Raw genomic sequence first — 18,571 nt, forward strand, 5'->3', positions numbered from 1 at the left:
CCACAAGCAGGCATGACTGTGCCAGCTACTCAAAAGAATTTGAAATTATTTTTTTATTCCAAAGAAGTTCATATTATTAAAATATTCATTTGTATATTTGCCAGGTTTTTTATGTAAAATTGGAGTTCAATAATTATTTTGAATATATTCATCATGCTAGTAGCTTCTATACCTCTGCATTTATAAAGATAATCACTATAGGTATCATGAATCCTGATTTTTCTATTAAAACTAATGTTTTATTTATTTCATTATCATTCTACAATGGTTTGTTTAAAATATCAGGAGTTCTAAGTGATATCTGGGTCTGCTATAATGTAACCTGTAGTTGTGTCTTGGGTACTTCATTATGAATCACTTTAATAAGCAGAGTTCTTATCTCTCTATCTTTGAAAGGACAGACCTTTATTTTAGTTTTATACATTTGTGAACAAACTCAGAAATCTGTGTCACAACAGGGATCACTATCAAACTCTGGCTACAACACTGTGGAACATATTTTCTCTTTTTCTGTGCTGTAATGTGCACCACCTTTTCTGAATCTCCATGTCTGACACAACTTTGAAAATAGGCATAGTTTGGCATTAACAAACAGGTGAAATATTCATCATCATGACCTTCCATTGTATTCAACACAAGACCAGTCCTTATATTCATCCTTTTTAAAAAGTCCAAATTGTTTCTGTCTAGAAGGTACCTGAATCCATGAAGCATACTTCACATAAATACACATCTGCAACTTAAATACATGCTCTGACAGAAACTGGTTACATTCACAAAAGAACCCAAATCCCCTTTACCTGGATATGATTGTGCTGCTGAGCTGTAAGCTAAGATTTTCAGCGACTGGTTTGCTCTCTTGTGAAGAAAGTGACTTCTGTTTTCTTTATCTGCTAGCCAAATTTCAGTGTATTCCTTTGTTTCAGCAGTCCAGTATATAAATTTCTTATCTGCAGTCAAGCTGCCAATTTTAATACCTGTACGAAAACATTGCATGAATAAGTTTTATAGTCAACCCTGAGCAGATGATTTTACAAGAGCAGAAGGGTGCTTGTTTTCACAGTGAGTCAATACAGCCATTTTGGCCATACTGTATCCCCAGTGACCTCCCCTTGACAAGAGATTTCTGATATTTCCCAGCAGGTCTCATGAAGCTAAAACACTGCTATTCCAGTTTACAGGTGTAGATTTGAAAGTGTTTAATTACCCATAATTATGAGAACTGCTATTCAATTAACAAACACAAGAAATGAAACACGAAAGCAAGAGCTGTCTAAAGAAACTTTGCTCTTTTTTCCAAGATGAAAACCACCATGATCTGCCATCTCTCAGGAGCAACTAAGACAGCTCCTCTGGTAACAGAGCAGCTTTACCAGCACGCCTCCAGAACTGAGCAACCAAGAGTAAGTGTTATCACAAGAAGTGAAACATGGATAGTTTGTCATACAAGACAAATTATCTACCTGCGTGAAGTACCTTCCCCACATGATGAAGTCTGCAATGCCATTTTCAGGCATGAGTTGTTACTGTATCTTTTCATTGAGATTAACTGCAATAGATGTAGCTAATACAAAATCCTAGTAAATAATGTGTTAATATTCTAAGTGAAATCTATTGACAAGTAGCACTTGAGGCCGTAGCATTCCTTTTACATCTTGCTAGAATACACACTTGCATCAGTAAACATCTTCACACTGCTCTTCTAGTTTGTATGAATAAAGTTTACAACTGGAAACACAGAACACAAACATTTGACTATAGATGAATCAGTTCTATAATCAGTGCTTCATGAATGCTATTTTCTGAAATGAAAGTTGTTTTGAAGTAAGAGACAGCAAGAATCACAAACTATCTAGAAAAATAAAAGACACTCAGACCTTGAATATTTGGTATTTTGATAGTTCTCCAGCAGTGGCAACCATCCACATCTGAGGCCCATATTTCATCTCTTCCTCTGATGAAAAGCAGCTGGGGATTTTTGGAGTCAGACAGATCTATACTCATAGGCCTTCCCAGCTCTGCTTCTGTGACATTACAGGTGCAGTAGCTCCTCATCTGTTTTTCTACCAATCCATGTCCCAGGATGTGGTGCACAGTGTTGTTCAGAATATCATAATAAAACACGCGGCTGCCGTTATCAAACTCTTCCAGCCAGTACAAGCGGCTACCAAAGAAAATGCACTGCTTTCAGTAGGAAAACTTCAACCTGACCAACCTAAAGGCAATCCTAGTCAGACACAATAACTGGCTGTTCTGGATAAAATGGTTACTGCAAAAAAAAATGTTATCTGTGCTTACTTGCATTTGCATTACACGTATAGAAGTACCTATCAGTATTTAAGCATAATTTAAAATTGTTACTCAAACACAAACATCTTTCTGAAATTAGGTATGTCCAAGCTCAACTAGCAGTACTTAAGTGACACTACATTCAAAAATTTCTGAGATTTACATAATGCCAAAACTCATCCACTATAAAAAGTCCTTTTTGGTCCTTAACAGTTCAAGTTTTAGTGAAAATCATGTCTAAAATTTGCTCTTAAAAAAGTTATTACTAGTATGTGCCTTACCTTAAGAAAGGATATGACAACAGAGATGATACAGTTGAATTACTTTTGCTGAGCTGCTTGTTCAAGGCTTGTAGAGATTTTTTTTTGAGCTCAAGATCAATAAAAAATATTTGAGTTTCATTCTGTGGTGTTTTCAGGGCAACAAAGAGATGCCTTACAATCCAGTCAACTGTGATGGCTGTGACATTGTGAAGATGTGCATCTTTGAAAAACTTAAGAAAAAAATTAAAAGGACAGAATTTTCCAACCTGATGCTAAGACATTATGAAAACCAATTTGTTTTTAAAAGAAAAATGCCTGCTTAGGAAGTAGAAGTCAAAATACAAAGATGTGTCATGGACTGGAAATATTTTTAGAATAATCAAAACTATTTTTTCACAAATATCAATTGTTGCTTCCCTATTCTTGAAATTAGAATGATGTCAATAAAATAAAATTAAATTAAATGCTATACAAAATATTAATTTCTTATATTTACTAGTATGAATTTTAAACTGAACATCTGATAAAAATATCAACAAAGCAGATGTCAGTAAACTATTTATGATTAATAGGACAACTTTAACAATGGCATACTCTGGTCATTTTTACTTTTTCAAAACCACAGTTTTACAGGCCATAAAATAATGGCAATAATGGTCAAGTAATGATAATTTTCCTAGATTCTCTCAAGTAAAGGAGTGACCAAAGGAGTACCTGAAACATTGAAGCATTCTGTATATCAAGAATAAAAAGAGAATCTTCAGTGATATGGTATGCTTTGTCATCATTAGCAATATAACAGATGTCCTTTACATCAGTCTTGGCTGAAAGTTCCCAGATGGTATGACCACTATCTATGTCAGTAAGAAACAACTTGCTGGCAGAAATAGTTATTAGAGTTGGGATAGGGAAAAGATCTGGAAGGAAAAGGGCACAGCACAATTAACAAAAAAATCCCATCGTAGATAAACACAGTCATTCATAAGGAAAGCAAGTACAAGATACAAATAAATGTTGGGTCTGAACTTATTTTATTTGCAACAGAAAATAAATAAAGTAATGAGATGCCCTCTTGTCATCATAGTCAAACTACTAAGATATTTTCAGTGGCATTGTGAATGCTTACCTAACAAATTTAAGCACAGCAAAACAGATTTGCTCATTTAATGACCTTTAACAGCCAAACTAGAAATATATTATGATCTCTAGCAGTAAACAGGTTACAGGTGAAAACCTACTGTTCCATGCTAACCTGGAGTTGCACAAAAAAGCTAATTTAGCATAGTTTTGAGGAAAGGCTTGAAATTCCCAAATTTAGTTGAATGATAAGGAATGTGTTAATCTTTCATATCAGAGGAGGTAACCATTTCCTCTGTTGTGTTTGCTGTATGTTACATAGCATGTTGGAGGCTATTTATCAGATTGCCAAATTCTTGTACTGTCATTTCACCAGCTATTGCACACAAACCATGAGATGGCAACTAAATCATCCATACCTGATGAATTCCTCTCTGCCATGTCAGACAAAGGTCCTGAACCTACAGAGGTGAAGGCCTGCACCTGTGGGACAGGAGATTGATACTTATGTTAACTAACAGCAGAAATGACTGCACTATAGAGCCTGTAGAGCCAACAGAGACAAAACCCCTGTCTGCTCATCTAGGAACATAAGTGTGTGCTCTGTTTGACACAAGGCTATGCTGGTCAGTTCAAAGGCTGCATTCAAGTTGGGACTGTGGCTATGAAGAGAACTTTAACCAGTGGCCCAGAGATTGACAAAACATGCTGCATCTACCAGTTAGAGCTCAAAGGACTCCAGACCATCTTTTTGTTTCCTTCCCCAGCCTGGAACAATTCCTACTATTTGTTGACCTTGCAACCAACATGGTGTTCTCTCTCATTAGTCCCTGGTCTATGACATGCTCTCTTGCTTTTAACTTGTGTTTCAAGCACACATTCAGTCTGTTCCAAAACTCATCCCAATGAAAAAATGACTTCTTGACAAGTTTTGAACTGGAAGTCTCTTTCCATGGAAGCCACATGAATCCTTGACTTTCTCAAACTGTGGCTCTGTTCAAAAGGCCTGTCACTTTCTACCACATCAGTTGAATCTGTGTTCAACTTGCAGTTTCTAGCAGTGGCTTGGAGAAACCTCTAGAAAAGTTTCTTTTGGGCTTCACCAGTGAGTGAACAACATGATACAAAAAGAAGTTAAGCCAGGTAGTTATGCATGGGTGAGTCAGCAAATCAGCAGTTCTACAAGCAGAAACCACAAGCTCTTGCCCCAAGCCAAAAAAACATCTCCCAGGCAAACAGATCAGACTGCACAGATAACATCTACCATCTAGCACGAGACAAGCTTAGTAATTTTTCATACCTGAAACCTTACTGTGAGGCTGGGAAGCACATCCTTGAGAGAAAACTGCATCTGGGTGGGTTTAACATTGCCTTCAATCCACTCCATGAAAGTGCCAGCAGTGCTGCTCTGATTCACTAGCTGATAGTAAACCCTGAACTGCATTAATATTCCATTATCCCTTTCAGGTCTGTCCCACCTGAACTCCACAAGGACTTTTCCATCACTTCCACGTAGGTTATTCTGTAACACATATATTCTAGGGTTCCTAGGGGCTGAAGGAACTGTATAAAAAATAAAGATAAAATACACAGAACAAAATACTCCTGTCAAAACATGAACTCAAACCTCATAACTAACTCTAAAGAAGGTTATCTAAAACTTAATGGTTATTCCTTCCTGTTTTTCATTGATGTGAAGCTATCTGATTTTAACTTACCTAGCCAAAAGAAAGAGCTGTATAAACAGGAAAAAATTGCACTCCTACACTGAGATTGGGACATATCTATTTAGCCAAGTCCTGTATGTAACTATGGGGCTGTAAAAATTTTCACAACACAAAGCATATTCTATTTCCTCTTCTATTCACTTCAAAATCTACTGCATCTCATAAGCTTTCTCAGTGCTTCAGTCACTCAACACTCTATTTCAGCTAACTTAATTTTGACATGCATAAGAGCAAAAATAAACACTGAAGCAAGAGTAAAATGTGCATAACATTTTTTTAAAATCTACTAAGTGATTAAGATATTGCATGCAGCTTTTCATGTTCATTGTAATGAATTCAGTTTCTCTTTCTTGCTCATAGTCACAGGCACATGCTGGATATATTGCCCTGCATTTTCTGTTCTGAATTCAATTACTTCAATTGTCTGCATTTATGTATGCAATAGATGACTGCCAAAGATACTCAGAAACATGTCCTTGCAACTCTGCCTGCAGCTAACTAGCTCTGAAAGCTGCTCATCCTTCACCAGGGTTTCACTTGCTGACACTGAGCTTCTCCCAGTACCCATTACACATGAGGAGCAGGATGTAAAATTTTAGTACCTCCTTCAGGAGCCCGAAGGGATACAGATGTCATTGGTGCCTTGCCCCAGTATGTGTATGGAGTGACGGTAAAATCAAAGAGTGCAAATGGTTCCAGCCAATCCACTCGGTAGGATGGCACTGTCAGATTATGGGGGTGAAGGCATCCTTCATTCTCCAGAGGCTGCAAATGAAATTAAACAGAACAAAATAAAGCAAGACATTTTTCCTGCTCAAAAGGCCTTCAGTTTTCCAGAATTCCCTCACCAAACTGGTCACCTAAATCAAAACACAGCTTCCCTTCCTGTGAGTGGTCATTGTTTCACCAGCTCCTGTGGCACTGGTGGGTAGTGATCTGCCAGCAATCTGCCCTTTGAATTTAAAGTAAAGCTTGCCAAATACACTAAAGGGGGGATGGAGGCTACATTTCACATTCAGGCAAAGCCTGTCCCACTGTCATCTCAGAGAGCACTTCTTTCTTTCTCTGAGTTACTGTAAGAGGCTTTCTCATGAATTTTTGATCATTGTGTTCTCCTTGTCTGACTACTGCCATCCCAGCCACTAGCCCAGAGCCACTGCTGGCTGCAGTGGTGGAGAAACTGGGCAACTTGCACTGTGTTTGCAATTTAGTTTAGTTCTTGACCAATTTTTAAATGCCAGAAAAGAAACAAACTCAATTTCTTTGTAAAAATAGCAAGTAGATGCAGTAATACATGTAGATAATAGGTAGGGATTGCATCAATATTCTCACTTGTAGAGATTTTGATCCCACGCAGTAAAAGACAGTTCCCCATTCCACCTTTGTGGAGGGACTCCAAGTGATGTGGAAACTTGTGGAATTTCCTTTAATTCTGAAAGAAGACTCTGGCACTGAATCTGGAATCACTTTTGGCGTAGAAGAAAAGTTTCCTATCCATAAACAGAAGAAATAATAATAATCTAAGGAATGTGAGGAATAGGTAGACTACTTAGAACATGGAAGTAAATCCTGTAAGCCAACATTAAATAGAAACAATAAATAGCAACAGCACATATTCTTTTTATCCATATGTTTACCATCAGCTTTTATAATTGCACATTATCCTGATATATTTATCAGGTGACATATATACACACATATATCAGGTATATCCTGATATATTTATTAATAAGTTATTAATATATTTATTAATAATTTGCTCTTATCCTTCTCTTTTGTCAAATGGGCAAAGAATTTCAAGAATGAAGAATTGCAGGCTGACAGTGAATACCTTTATTGAGGCATTTAGATAAAGAAAATAATGTACCTGGCAAAGGTTTAAGTGATGCCTGGACAAGGGTGAAGGCTGTAAACTCTGCTGGTTGTGAGAAGGGAATGCTAAGGCTCTGATTGACTTCCTGGACTGTAATGAACTGAAGCCTATTAATCCAGAACAGACGACCACTGTAGTATTCCAGTGAACCCGGAGATATTTCTGAAGTACTCCATGCTGCAAATTCCGTGATGATGGCATTACTACAACTGTAGAAACATGTATGAAATTAGCAAACTGATAGCCCACATGTAGAGGGAACAGCTTTATGCAAGGTTTGACACGTTGTAAAGTTTTTTATAATTCAAGTTCTTAATACTTATAATTCAAATTCTAAAATGTAGGAGGCAGGAAGTCAAATTAAAAATTTTTCTTTAAGCTCTTTAAAGAACACTTTTCAGAATATGAGACATCGCAGAAAGAACAAAAAGACCTTCATTCCCTTTATTTCATTGGAAAACAGTTATAAAATGGTTTAAAATTCTGCTGCATAGATGCAGAAAAATGAGTATTTTGAAAAATCAGCCCACCTTCTCCCAGCAATTCCACTGAAACAGTGAAGTGTACCTCAGAGCAGGAGATTCATTCTACTTCACTAGATCAGGAACTCAGATTTATCTGACCGTTAGTTTTCTTCAATTATTTACTAAGATCTATTAACATTTTTCTTTGCTGGGATCACCCGTGATTTAATCTGCCTTGTATATCGTACGTCAAAACTTACAGGCCTTTTTAGGTCCCAATTTATCTTGGTAAGAGATTAAATATGTTGTAAGAGCTGTCATTTTGCCATCTCAGAAATGTCTTTGAGCTTAGACATGTGCCATCCAAATAAATTTGGAAAAGCTTTGACACACCATCCAGGTCCATTAGGCTGGATCACTTCTAATCTCTGCATTCTAGCATACCAGGGACAAAGATTTATGACTGCCAATTGATTCATAATGGAGCTGTATGTTCCAGCTAAAACTAATCAACATATTTTGATTCTTTAAGTGTTTACTATTAATCATAGAAAGTCTAAAGTCTGTCAGAAAATTCATCTGATTCCACACAAAGCCAGCCTGCAACATTATGGGCACATGTAAATACAGATGCTGCTCAATTAAGTTTAAGCAATCTAATCTGATGCTTGAAAAAAAAAATTAAGATAATCACATTCTCCACATGGAAGGGAGCAAAAACATAGTTTCACAATTACTATGCATTATACACTTTGCACTTAGAGAAAACCACCATTTTTCTCAAGGCTTTAGTATATAATCAAGCTAACCCATAAACAGTGTTCTTTATGTTTTGTGTTAATGAACTTTGCCTTTCTGGAGTTATGCAGCCATTTCACATTCAGGATGATCAAGAAGAAAGCCTGCTGAGTACTGTTTGCTCAGGTGAGAAAGTGGTGTCAGTTCAAGTCCTGAGATTCATGAAAGATGAGCCAGTTACAGAGCTCCAGGCACTTGGAAGCTGTCAAGCATTGTAAATGCCAAGATAAAACAGACAATAAGCAGCAATTATTTCCTAAAGCTAAGTCTAAAAATTGATGAGCATGACCTCAGTTCAGCTGAGGTTCTGTACATTGTTCCTCTCACTGTAAAACTGTTACCAACCACCACAACATGTAGTTTGCCATCAGCTAGCCGTGATCATTAGCTCTTGGTTTTGTTTATCATTAAATTAGTAAATAGTGTGCCCAGGACTTGACTGTGGCATTCACATTCTCTAAAAAAATCCCTTCACCCAGGATTTTTCTCCTGGGAAGCTGAGAAACCTCAGAGAAAAGGAAAACAATTCTTATCTCATTTGCTTCTCCTGTGTTGTGCTTGTGTAAAATGTGTTTGGAGATTGTTTCATTGGATTCTGGTGAGTTGTTTTCACTCATTTTTTTGGCCAATCAGGGCCAAGCTGTGTTGAGACTCTGGAAAGAGTCACGAGTTTTCATTATTATCTTTTTAGCATTAAGCAAGTATCCTTTCTGTATTCTTTAGTTAGTATAGTATAGTATTCTTCAACATAATATAGTATTATAAACTAATAAATTAGCCTTCTGAGAACATGGAGTCAGATTCATCATTCCTGCCTTTGTCAGGGCATTTCCCAGCAAATACAAAACTGGACAACATTTTTTTCTTAAAGAGTATGAGAAAAACTAGAGAATGCAGACTTTCTTATCTCTGCAATATATTTACTTACCCTTCTTTGCAGAGAGAAGCTCTGTATAGGTTTAGATATAGACTATCTCGCACAAGCCAGTACAGAAAACCATAGGTGAGATCCAAAGTTACACCAACCACCTAAAAAAAACAGTCCAACTAGGAATTGGAACACATCTTCACTTCTGAGATAAGCACCCTTAGGCATAACTGTTGTCTAGACAACATCATGAGTTCCTCTTTATTGGCAAAAATAGCATTACTACCATGAATGTTTATTCTAACACAAAAAGAGATAGCACTAGAAAATAATCAGGTCCTTGGTGGACTCCTATTTATAGCAGCTGATGATTTTCCAGATAACATTTTTTTAACACCTGTCACAGTGTTCATCCCTGGAGTATCTGAGTACCTCCGACATGATAGCAATAGCATATCAAGTGCTTAGTGGAAGTACCTGTCAAAATCTCCAAAACACCTCTGGTATTTTAACATTCTTTGTCTGAAACAGGTGGGTGATATCCAGCCTGAAAGTCAGAATCACCTTTTGAAAAAAGCATTTCAGGTCTTTTGTCTTTGTTTTCCAGCTTTGATTTTACAAATAAACAGTTAAAATATTGCATTACTTATGGAAAATAGATGCAAAATTTTAATTCATTTATTTGATTAAGCAGGAAATTTGAATATTTAAATTTTTGTAAATAATTTATTATGAAATAAAGTGGGGGAGGAAACCAAACAATCTTCCTGTTCATTACTTCAATGCTTCATCTTCCTTTAAGGGACATGAAAGATTTGTTATTTCTTTTTAATAGGTTCTAATATTCAAAATAGAGTTTTCTTGTTTCTGCAGTAAACAACAGATCCAATGCCATATGCAACAGTAATAAAAATCAGATCTTTAATAATCTGTTGTGTGAATAAAAAAGAATTTGCTTCCATAAGTTAGTCTGCTAAATGTTACCAAGTTTAGTCTATTTTATATCATTAGCACAGCTAACAAGTTGTTTGGGGCCTCTCTGAACATGTTTTCCAGCAGCTCTCAAACTTCTCATGCAAACACTAGTCATAACTATTCTCTTATAAGCTTAAATTTCTATCATGTATGTAAGTGGAACAGCCTTTTTTTTGCCCTAACTCTTCATTAATAAACTGCAGAAGATGATGACAGGAAAGCAAATGTTATATCACTTAGTTGTCTGTTGCTCCTTATGTAATCATATTCTTGACATATTTCTGTTGACATTGTATGTCAGAAAATCAAGGTTTGAATGATTGCTCCTGTAGGTTGTCCTGTTAAAAATATCTCACAGCGTGTATGTGCCCAAGTGTATATTTAGTCAGTCGTGCTATATTTTATCCCATTTACCTATTCTCCCTCCCATGCTCCATGCTAAATGACATCTTCCTGAATTTATGTTGCTTTTTTGAACCTTTGGGTCCCTTCTTCCTTGCCCCATTGTTTTTTCTGCAGCTATTACATTTTCCTATAGATGTGTCCATCTTCTTTATCCTGACCCCTGTATCATCATTATTAAAAGGCAAATAAATATTTGTACTATTAATTTTCAGGAGTTAGGCAGCAGTTTAACACCTCCTTTCTGTGATGCTTCAAAAACAGGCAAGCACCTTCCCAGCTCATGAGAGGTACTAGTTTCTGGGCACAACATGTGTTTGAGATGGTGCAGTGTAACTGAACATCATGAGTTGCAGGATAAACTTGGCTATTTGAAATACCCTTTGACTAAAAATATTGAAAACATACCTAAAGGGTCCTGGCCCCACTTCCATATACTGCACTTTGCTGCTCCCCTATACAATTACTTTTGTTCTATCATATTGTACAGTGTAAACAGCTTACTAAGAGCTTTGGAAATTCTATGCCAGATCCTAAGTTGGAATAAATCAGAGGAGCTCTGCTCAAATCAATCAAGATCTGCCAATACACACCAGCTGAGCTAAACAACTGATCAGAAAACAAAATAATTGCCATAGAAGGATTTAGTTCCTGCCAAAGAAATTAGACTTTGAAAGCTCTGCCTTTGTATTTGTTTAGGAAACCTGCCATTTTTACAGTAGGCTCTTCTATTCCTATTCCTAGCATTCAGATTTCAAGCAAAAAGGAAGTACAGCTACAAACTGCTGAAGATCCAGCTGAACAGCAATTCTTTATCATAAAAACAGATGGTGAATATCAGTAAGAACCACTTACATGGAGAACATACTTTAACTGTTGGATAACAGCAATTAACTATTACATCTATGCTTTAATACTGAGGTAAGACATGCCCTTTTCACGTAAAGAACTTCATTGTGCAAAGAAAATACATATTAGTACCTGTGCAAACATGTATTTACCTCTTGATATTGAAACAGTAACAACCAGCTCAACAATTGCACCATTAAAGAATGTTGTGCTGTCCTTTTTTTTTTCTGATAGTTTTATTCTGAGATTTATTTTAATAAAGAAACACCTGTCAGCTACAACTGGTCACTTCTCAATCTAGACATTTGTATTTGGCTTTTTGCCTGTGTGCATCACAGCAGGAGGCTGAGTTCAGAAGTCAGTGCACAGATTAGGGCAACAGAGAAGCAGGAGAGGAGATGTTTGTTTGTAGGAGGTGTGAATAAGTGAATGGTTGAAGGCTGGTATCACTGACATAGAGAAAGGTGCAGAAAAAAAAAAAATGACAGGACCAGACAAGCAGTCCTACTGCTGCCAAGGTTCCTGAAGCAAGAACAAGAAATTTGAGGTTAGCACAAGGTGATCCAGAGAAGTAAGTAGAGAATCAAAAGAGAAGGGCAAGGAAGCTGAAGTTTGCCACTTAGAATAAAGTGGAACATGTTAGTCCTGTGCCACAGATCATCCAGAAGACATGTCCAAGTGTGCTGCTGAGCTGGGACAACATATGCCTTCCCATGGAGACAGTCCACAACCAGCCAGCTTCCACAGAGAGGTAGGGAGGCTAGTACTGGGAGAGAGATTGGCCCTTTGCAGCACAGACTTTTCTCTCATGTACAAAAGTTTTACAGCTCCTCTGTATGCAGGATTACAAGTACAGCAGGTGGCACACCAGAACCTGCCTTCCTTCTTACCAAGCCCTCATGAAAGTAAAATACCTGTGAGATTAGCTGGCCTTTTGGAATATTAATTCCCTTTCATGGACTAAACCAGGCCTGGCTTTGTTTTATGATCAGAGAAACACCAAATTCTTTTCTTTTGGTAAAAGAAAGTTAAATATTCTGGGGGACGATACAAAGCTAACTAAGAGAGATAGACCTCTAAAACTGGAGAGAGGCTTCAATGGACAATCTGGCTTCAGGTTAAATGGGAGTACAATTTGTATGACAGGTGGAATAAAAACAAAGACTGGGCTTTAAAGGAAGGAAGAAAGTGAGGGAGGTAGGGAGGAAAGAATATGCTAAGACCTTGGCAGATCTTTTCATGAGAAGAATAGTCAGCATCAGAGTTCTTCCATTGTGTAGGCAAGACCAAATTCCACCTACCAAGAATGAGGTCAAATCTCACATGGTGGCAGAGGCAGGGTGGATTTGGAGAAGCTCACAACGATCTATGAGGAGCCAGCAGTGAACCAAGTTTTTAAGAGACTTGATAGGACATCAGAGAGGGGTGAATGTGGAAGAAAGGCAGAGGAGAAGTCAGCAGAGATATGGAGGTTGTGCAGGCCTCAGAGCATAACAAAGTGTCTCCAGGTAGGAAAAGGGAGCTAATGATCCACATATTACAGGATCTTTGGTGAGCTATTGGTGGAACTAGCATCTCTATTTTCCCTCTCCTTCCTACTTCTGCATGGGACCTGTTCTCCACCCTAATACAGCTAAAACAACAATTCCCTGTCCCTTTTTTCCTTTGACTGGAGGCAGATGTGGCACCCTCACCAGCACTGTGGCAGCAGCAGCAAGCTGTGCCAGGCTGCAGCAGGGGCAGATGCCATTCCCCCTCTCTCATCATCACAGGTAAAACCTGCTTCTGTAACAGCACTTCTGCAACCCTGGCATCCCTGGCAAGTGCTAAGCCTCAAAACTGGCCCTGTCAGGTCCTGCAAGCTGGGGAACATTCACAAAAGAGGCAGAATGCTATGAATCTCTGGATCCATATTTTGATGTGAAAGCCAGACATGACCATTAGACTTAAATCATTTGGAAAAAAAGAACCTTTCACATGTGGGAAGGAGAAGCATTGCAACCACAATTTTGACAGCTATGAGCACTGACTATATTCAAGAGATCTAAATACTAAAACACACACCACCCCTCCACCCCATCTCTCCTAGAGAGAAAGAGAAGTAAAAAATCAATCACCTGTTTACCAGAAAACTGTAGCTGCTCTTGTAACATGAAGTACTCCTCTCCATTCAATCTTGTGCTCTCCACTGAATACATTGTGGCCCAGTACAAATAGCCATTTACTGAATCCACAACTAGATCCTTCACTGGGAATACAACATGAGCTACAACATCTATATGGCCTCCCAACAGTGATTTTCTGTAGATCTAGGGACAAAAGAATTGACTTTAGCATCACATCAGCTATGATCAGCTTAGTGTACATTACTGACTTTTCCACAGCTGTTTATCAAAAGACTGTGCGAGCCTTCAGCTTTCAAAGCCTAAACCTTTTGCGTTCAAAGTAAAAGGATGGAGAATAATGCAAAATTATTAGTTCATTTTTGCCAGAAAGTAACAAAAGAAAAAAGCTGAAATAGCTTTTTCCCTTCGCTTTCCCAGTTTTGGCAGCCTTCTGTCTGACAGAACTTCTCACCCACTTCATATTCACTATTCACAAGTGTAAATGAGGGTGCAAGGCAGTGTGAAATCTGGCCTCCTAGCTCCAGTTTTTAAAACAGCTTCTGACTTTGCACTTACAAGGAATGAAAGGCATAATTTGACAGCACTGCATAAATTAGCACTACAATTTTGAAGTCAGATACCTTTTAAATAATTCACATGTCAGTGTTCCTGATATGAGAGTGTACAAAGTGCAATTGTAATTATTTTTTAACTGCAGTGATCTGCAAAATATCACAGAGCAGAGGTCAACCTTGAAAATCTCTGTGTAAACAAATAGTGCCAAATTTGATTAAAATAAAGTCCATCTACTTCTTGGCTGAGATCAACAGGGCAGCCTCCATTTTCACTATCTTCATTAATTTTCACAATGTTGAATCCAACAAAACTGTGGATAATATGTTTGATTTGCCTGTTTTGCACCTGGTGAATTCAGTATCCTGCATTAGTGAATGTTAGTGAATATTTTACCCCAAACTTCTGTATAACTGTGGAAAATCACTTAAGTAAAGAAAGGCCTCCTTGTTCTACATTATAATAGCAAAGGTCCAACTGTATCTCAGATTGCAAGAAGTAGGGATTATTTTCCCAAATACAGCCTTACAGTCTTTATTGTTGACTTAAGGGGTCTTTTTCTTTTAAGAAATGCAGCTGTACCTACCATATTTGCTTTGCCAGCCCAATACAAGCACTGACCCAACCAATCAAAGGCCAACATCCTTGCATTTCTGACATCAGACACATAAGTGTTCTCATTGGTACCCTTTCTTTTGTTCAATGTCCAGGTCTGAACTTGCCCCATGGAATTAATCCAATAAAGAGTGTTATTATACCAGTCGAGGTCTTGAAGAAAAAAAAGATGTTAAGCATTACACAAACATGTAAATTTAAAAAAAAAACTCCATTGTTTTAAAGAATAAAAAGCAGTCATGCACTTCAGCTTTTTAAAAATCAATACAAATGTACAGTTAGGCTCAGCTAATGTGAAGGTAAATGCTTCCTTACAGGAAATAATGTACATGTATTGTACATATATAGCCCTGATTATTATAAATGTATGACATATATTGGGATGCTGGAGACAGACCTACTTAGTTTAGAGGGTTGATTTTAGCTCTGCTGTAACTGTGGTGATGTCAGAAGGGTTTCACTAAGGATTAATTTGACTCGTAAAATAGAAGGGGATGAACCCAAAGTGTTGGATCAGCGAAGCCGCTGTACTGCTCTGCACAACATTCAAGTCTAGAGAACTCTTGTCTTTCAGTGCTGTTGGTGAAATTTATGGAGAGCTAAGAAATGCCAAAAAGCCTGTAGCAGCAGCGTGCAAATTGTTTAGTATGTACCTGAAACATTTCTTATATGAGGATGGAGGAGTTCTCCTTGTCTGTAGCTATCCAATCGCTGCTTCCAGAGACCCTCAGGCCCCACAGCCAATATATATGGTTCTTCTTCAGCTACAAAGGAAGAAAACTGCAGTTGTGCACACCAACAAGCAATTTATCTTAATATTTGTATTTCAATAGCAGAGGTTCCTGTTCCTGGAAAGTTACAAAAGCACCTTTAAAGCTGCCCCTGTCCTAAGGAATAAAGGACAAAGAAGAAATACATGAAAATATCATAATTTGAGGAATTCAGAGATTCAGGGCAGCTTCAGATCCAGAACAATAAGGCAATTTGGAATCCTATTAGACGCTGAAAAATCACTGTGGGTTTGGAACTGTCCTTACCAAAGTCAGGTAAGAGTCACCCCTAAGCCAGTGCAACCCCTTAAACTGGAAGCTATTTTCCCCTCAGACTTAGGTTAATTTGGGTGAACAAGGTTTCAAAAAACATTCCAAAGACATGGAAATCTCAGACATTTTGCACACATCCATTTTCCCTGATTATCTATGCTCAAATCAAGGATTTTCAGCATTTGGTGAGCTGCACTTTTCCATGAATTGTCATTAATCCTCAGGGCATTGCACAAACCACTTCATCATATAAAGTTCTTTACAGAGCAATGAAAAGGGATAACACCTCTTTTACTGTATCAAATAATATTTTGATAGAGATTTGCATTAGAAAAATGTAGATAAGTACCAATTGTTAATGCATAAATAATATTTAATATCATTATTCTAGTTTGAAAATCTTACTACTTTAAATAAAAGCAAATTTACTTATCCTGTATTCTTTAATTCTAAGAAAAACCTTTTTGTACTCCTTATTTTGCAGTCTTTGCCAAAAGTGTGTGCCTCACTAGGTGGAAAGATTTATACACAATTTGTTCTTCATTTTTCCTGTGTGACAAAGCAATTCTCACCTTCTTCTAAAGTTGTACCTCTAAATGACTCTGACCATGGCCCTGCACCAGCAGGAGACACAGCTCTGACTGACACCTCGTATGCTGTGAAGCTGGCTAGGCCCTTCACTGTAAGCCTTGTGCTACTAATATTTGAGACAAGCCATTCCTCCTCAAATGGGTGCTGAGGTGACACTTTCACATCGTAGGTCCAGTTCTGCCAAGCAGATAAACCTGTGTGAAGCAAATAATTGTGTGAGTACAGAGTAAATTGTTGTAACTGTTGATATACATCCTTTGAGAAAAATGTACATTGAAGACTCCTTTCAAAAATGCCAATACAAGTGGAATTAGGAAAGGGATACATTAAAAATTTACACTCTTGCCCTCTGGCCCTATGCTTCAATCCCCCACGAAGAATGAAATTAGAACAAAAATTTTCCCTGGCCAGGTGATTTTCTGGAATTCAAAGACACATGTACAGAGGGTAGAAACCATAGCACAGTCACTGATCAAAAGTCATTACATCTCTGCCATCCATTTCCTATGTGATACCGGTACCCAGCATTACTGCTACTCCATAACATACTTAAGATCAAGTTTTGCTTAAAATCTTTGCAGGGGGCATATGAATTGCCAACACACACTTGTGTTAATTTAGATAATTTATCTCTTTTACTGGCAAATTATGGGCTAAATTTTTGAAGCAGAAGTAATTCCATAACTTCCATCACTATCTTCTATTGAAGTCACTAAAGCCCAAGTCAAGAAAAGGGAAACCAGAAAGTTATTTCTGTAGAAAGAAAAGAAGTGGACCTTCAGGGATAATTAGTTGAACTTACTGCTTCCAATGGTGTGTTCAGGTGGTCTCCAGCTGATCACAGCTCGGTCCAATCCAAACAGAGTCATGACAAGATGAGGAGCAGTTGGTAAAGGAAAAGGCTGAGTTGATGGCCCATAGAAAACCAAATTGCCAATGCCAAAGTACTCTGGGTACACCAAATTGCAGTCCACAATATACTCATTGAAGCTAGAACTTCCCACTGGAGAGACCTCCTCGTGAAAAACTGCTGAGCCATCTGTGACTGTAAATGTGTTATCCTCATAAACGAAGCTCTCCATGTCATTAAATGGCACATGTGATCGCAGCGTGTGAAACTCTGAACCATCAAGAAAACCTGACACAAAGGCCTGTTCTGTTTTGTTGAAGAAAATGAGTCTCTTAGATTGGAAGTTGATTGTGAAGGTTCTCAGAGCACTGGATCTCACCACTGGTGAAGCTGCAGAGGCAGTGCCAGGAAAGATTGGAAGATTTGCTCTGTATATGCCATCCTCCAGGAGACAGAAGATATAACTGGCCACAGAGCAAAATAAACCCAAATAACTACAGTGCAAGAAGTCTGCTGAGCCACAAATATTTCAGCAGCTAAGACATAAGACATGTGCCTGTCTTTATGCACAATAGAAAAATACTTTTGGCACTATCAGTGTGTGTATATATATATATATATATGTATATACACATACTGAGGAAGTAGACACATCAGTTTTTACCTTCTGGGATACTGCATAGCAGATTATTGGAAAATATTTTCTTCTATAATACCTTAAATGCTAAGCATGAACATTTAAAATTCATTGAGCTTCATCTTCATAAAAGCATGACATTTCTGAAACTCAAATTTCTGGTTTGGAAAAGCTTTATCTCTTCTGCTAATGCCCTAAAGAAGAAAATGCACGAAACAATACTGCATGGCATCTCTCTTGTTCCAGTTGTTTTGTAGCTTGTTATTTGTTACCCTTTTGTTTTGTTAACTTAAGTGCTTGAAACAGGAACCTAGATGACTAATGAAGTGGAGAAAATTAGAGAGGAGCTTTATAGCACCTTTGGCACCAAGTGCTCAAAGGAATTCACTTACCCATTATAGGGATCAGCTATAACCTTCCTAGGGGATGTCACGTAAAGAGGAGTGACGTCTTCAGCTACCGTGCAGTTCTCTAAGTGGCAGAAATGTATCTGGGAAACGAGAAGAAAAATGGGTGATGCATTCATAGGGTGTTTGCTAATGAGCAGACAAGCTGACCCAAGAATCCTTCAG

General features: G+C 37.8%; 1 protein-coding gene across 1 annotated transcript in view; it reads right to left on the minus strand.

The window, feature by feature from the left end:
- The window catches only part of ROS1 (ROS proto-oncogene 1, receptor tyrosine kinase), a 67,730-nt gene that overhangs the window by 33,724 nt on the left and 15,435 nt on the right, over positions 1 to 18,571 (minus strand). The window contains exons 12-27 of the mRNA XM_054630068.2: positions 18,392 to 18,489; positions 17,315 to 17,826; positions 16,494 to 16,706; positions 15,532 to 15,642; positions 14,850 to 15,031; positions 13,703 to 13,894; positions 9,420 to 9,520; positions 7,224 to 7,438; positions 6,689 to 6,846; positions 5,959 to 6,121; positions 4,930 to 5,192; positions 4,049 to 4,112; positions 3,267 to 3,469; positions 2,571 to 2,782; positions 1,878 to 2,164; positions 801 to 977 (exon numbers count right to left, since the gene is read on the minus strand). Of these exons, the coding sequence (XP_054486043.2) occupies positions 801 to 977; positions 1,878 to 2,164; positions 2,571 to 2,782; positions 3,267 to 3,469; positions 4,049 to 4,112; positions 4,930 to 5,192; positions 5,959 to 6,121; positions 6,689 to 6,846; positions 7,224 to 7,438; positions 9,420 to 9,520; positions 13,703 to 13,894; positions 14,850 to 15,031; positions 15,532 to 15,642; positions 16,494 to 16,706; positions 17,315 to 17,826; positions 18,392 to 18,489 (3,151 nt within the window). The remainder of the gene's footprint in view (positions 1 to 800; positions 978 to 1,877; positions 2,165 to 2,570; positions 2,783 to 3,266; positions 3,470 to 4,048; positions 4,113 to 4,929; positions 5,193 to 5,958; positions 6,122 to 6,688; positions 6,847 to 7,223; positions 7,439 to 9,419; positions 9,521 to 13,702; positions 13,895 to 14,849; positions 15,032 to 15,531; positions 15,643 to 16,493; positions 16,707 to 17,314; positions 17,827 to 18,391; positions 18,490 to 18,571) is intronic.

This window comes from Agelaius phoeniceus, chromosome 3, assembly GCF_051311805.1.
Source record: "Agelaius phoeniceus isolate bAgePho1 chromosome 3, bAgePho1.hap1, whole genome shotgun sequence".
Classification (NCBI taxonomy): domain Eukaryota; kingdom Metazoa; phylum Chordata; class Aves; order Passeriformes; family Icteridae; genus Agelaius; species Agelaius phoeniceus.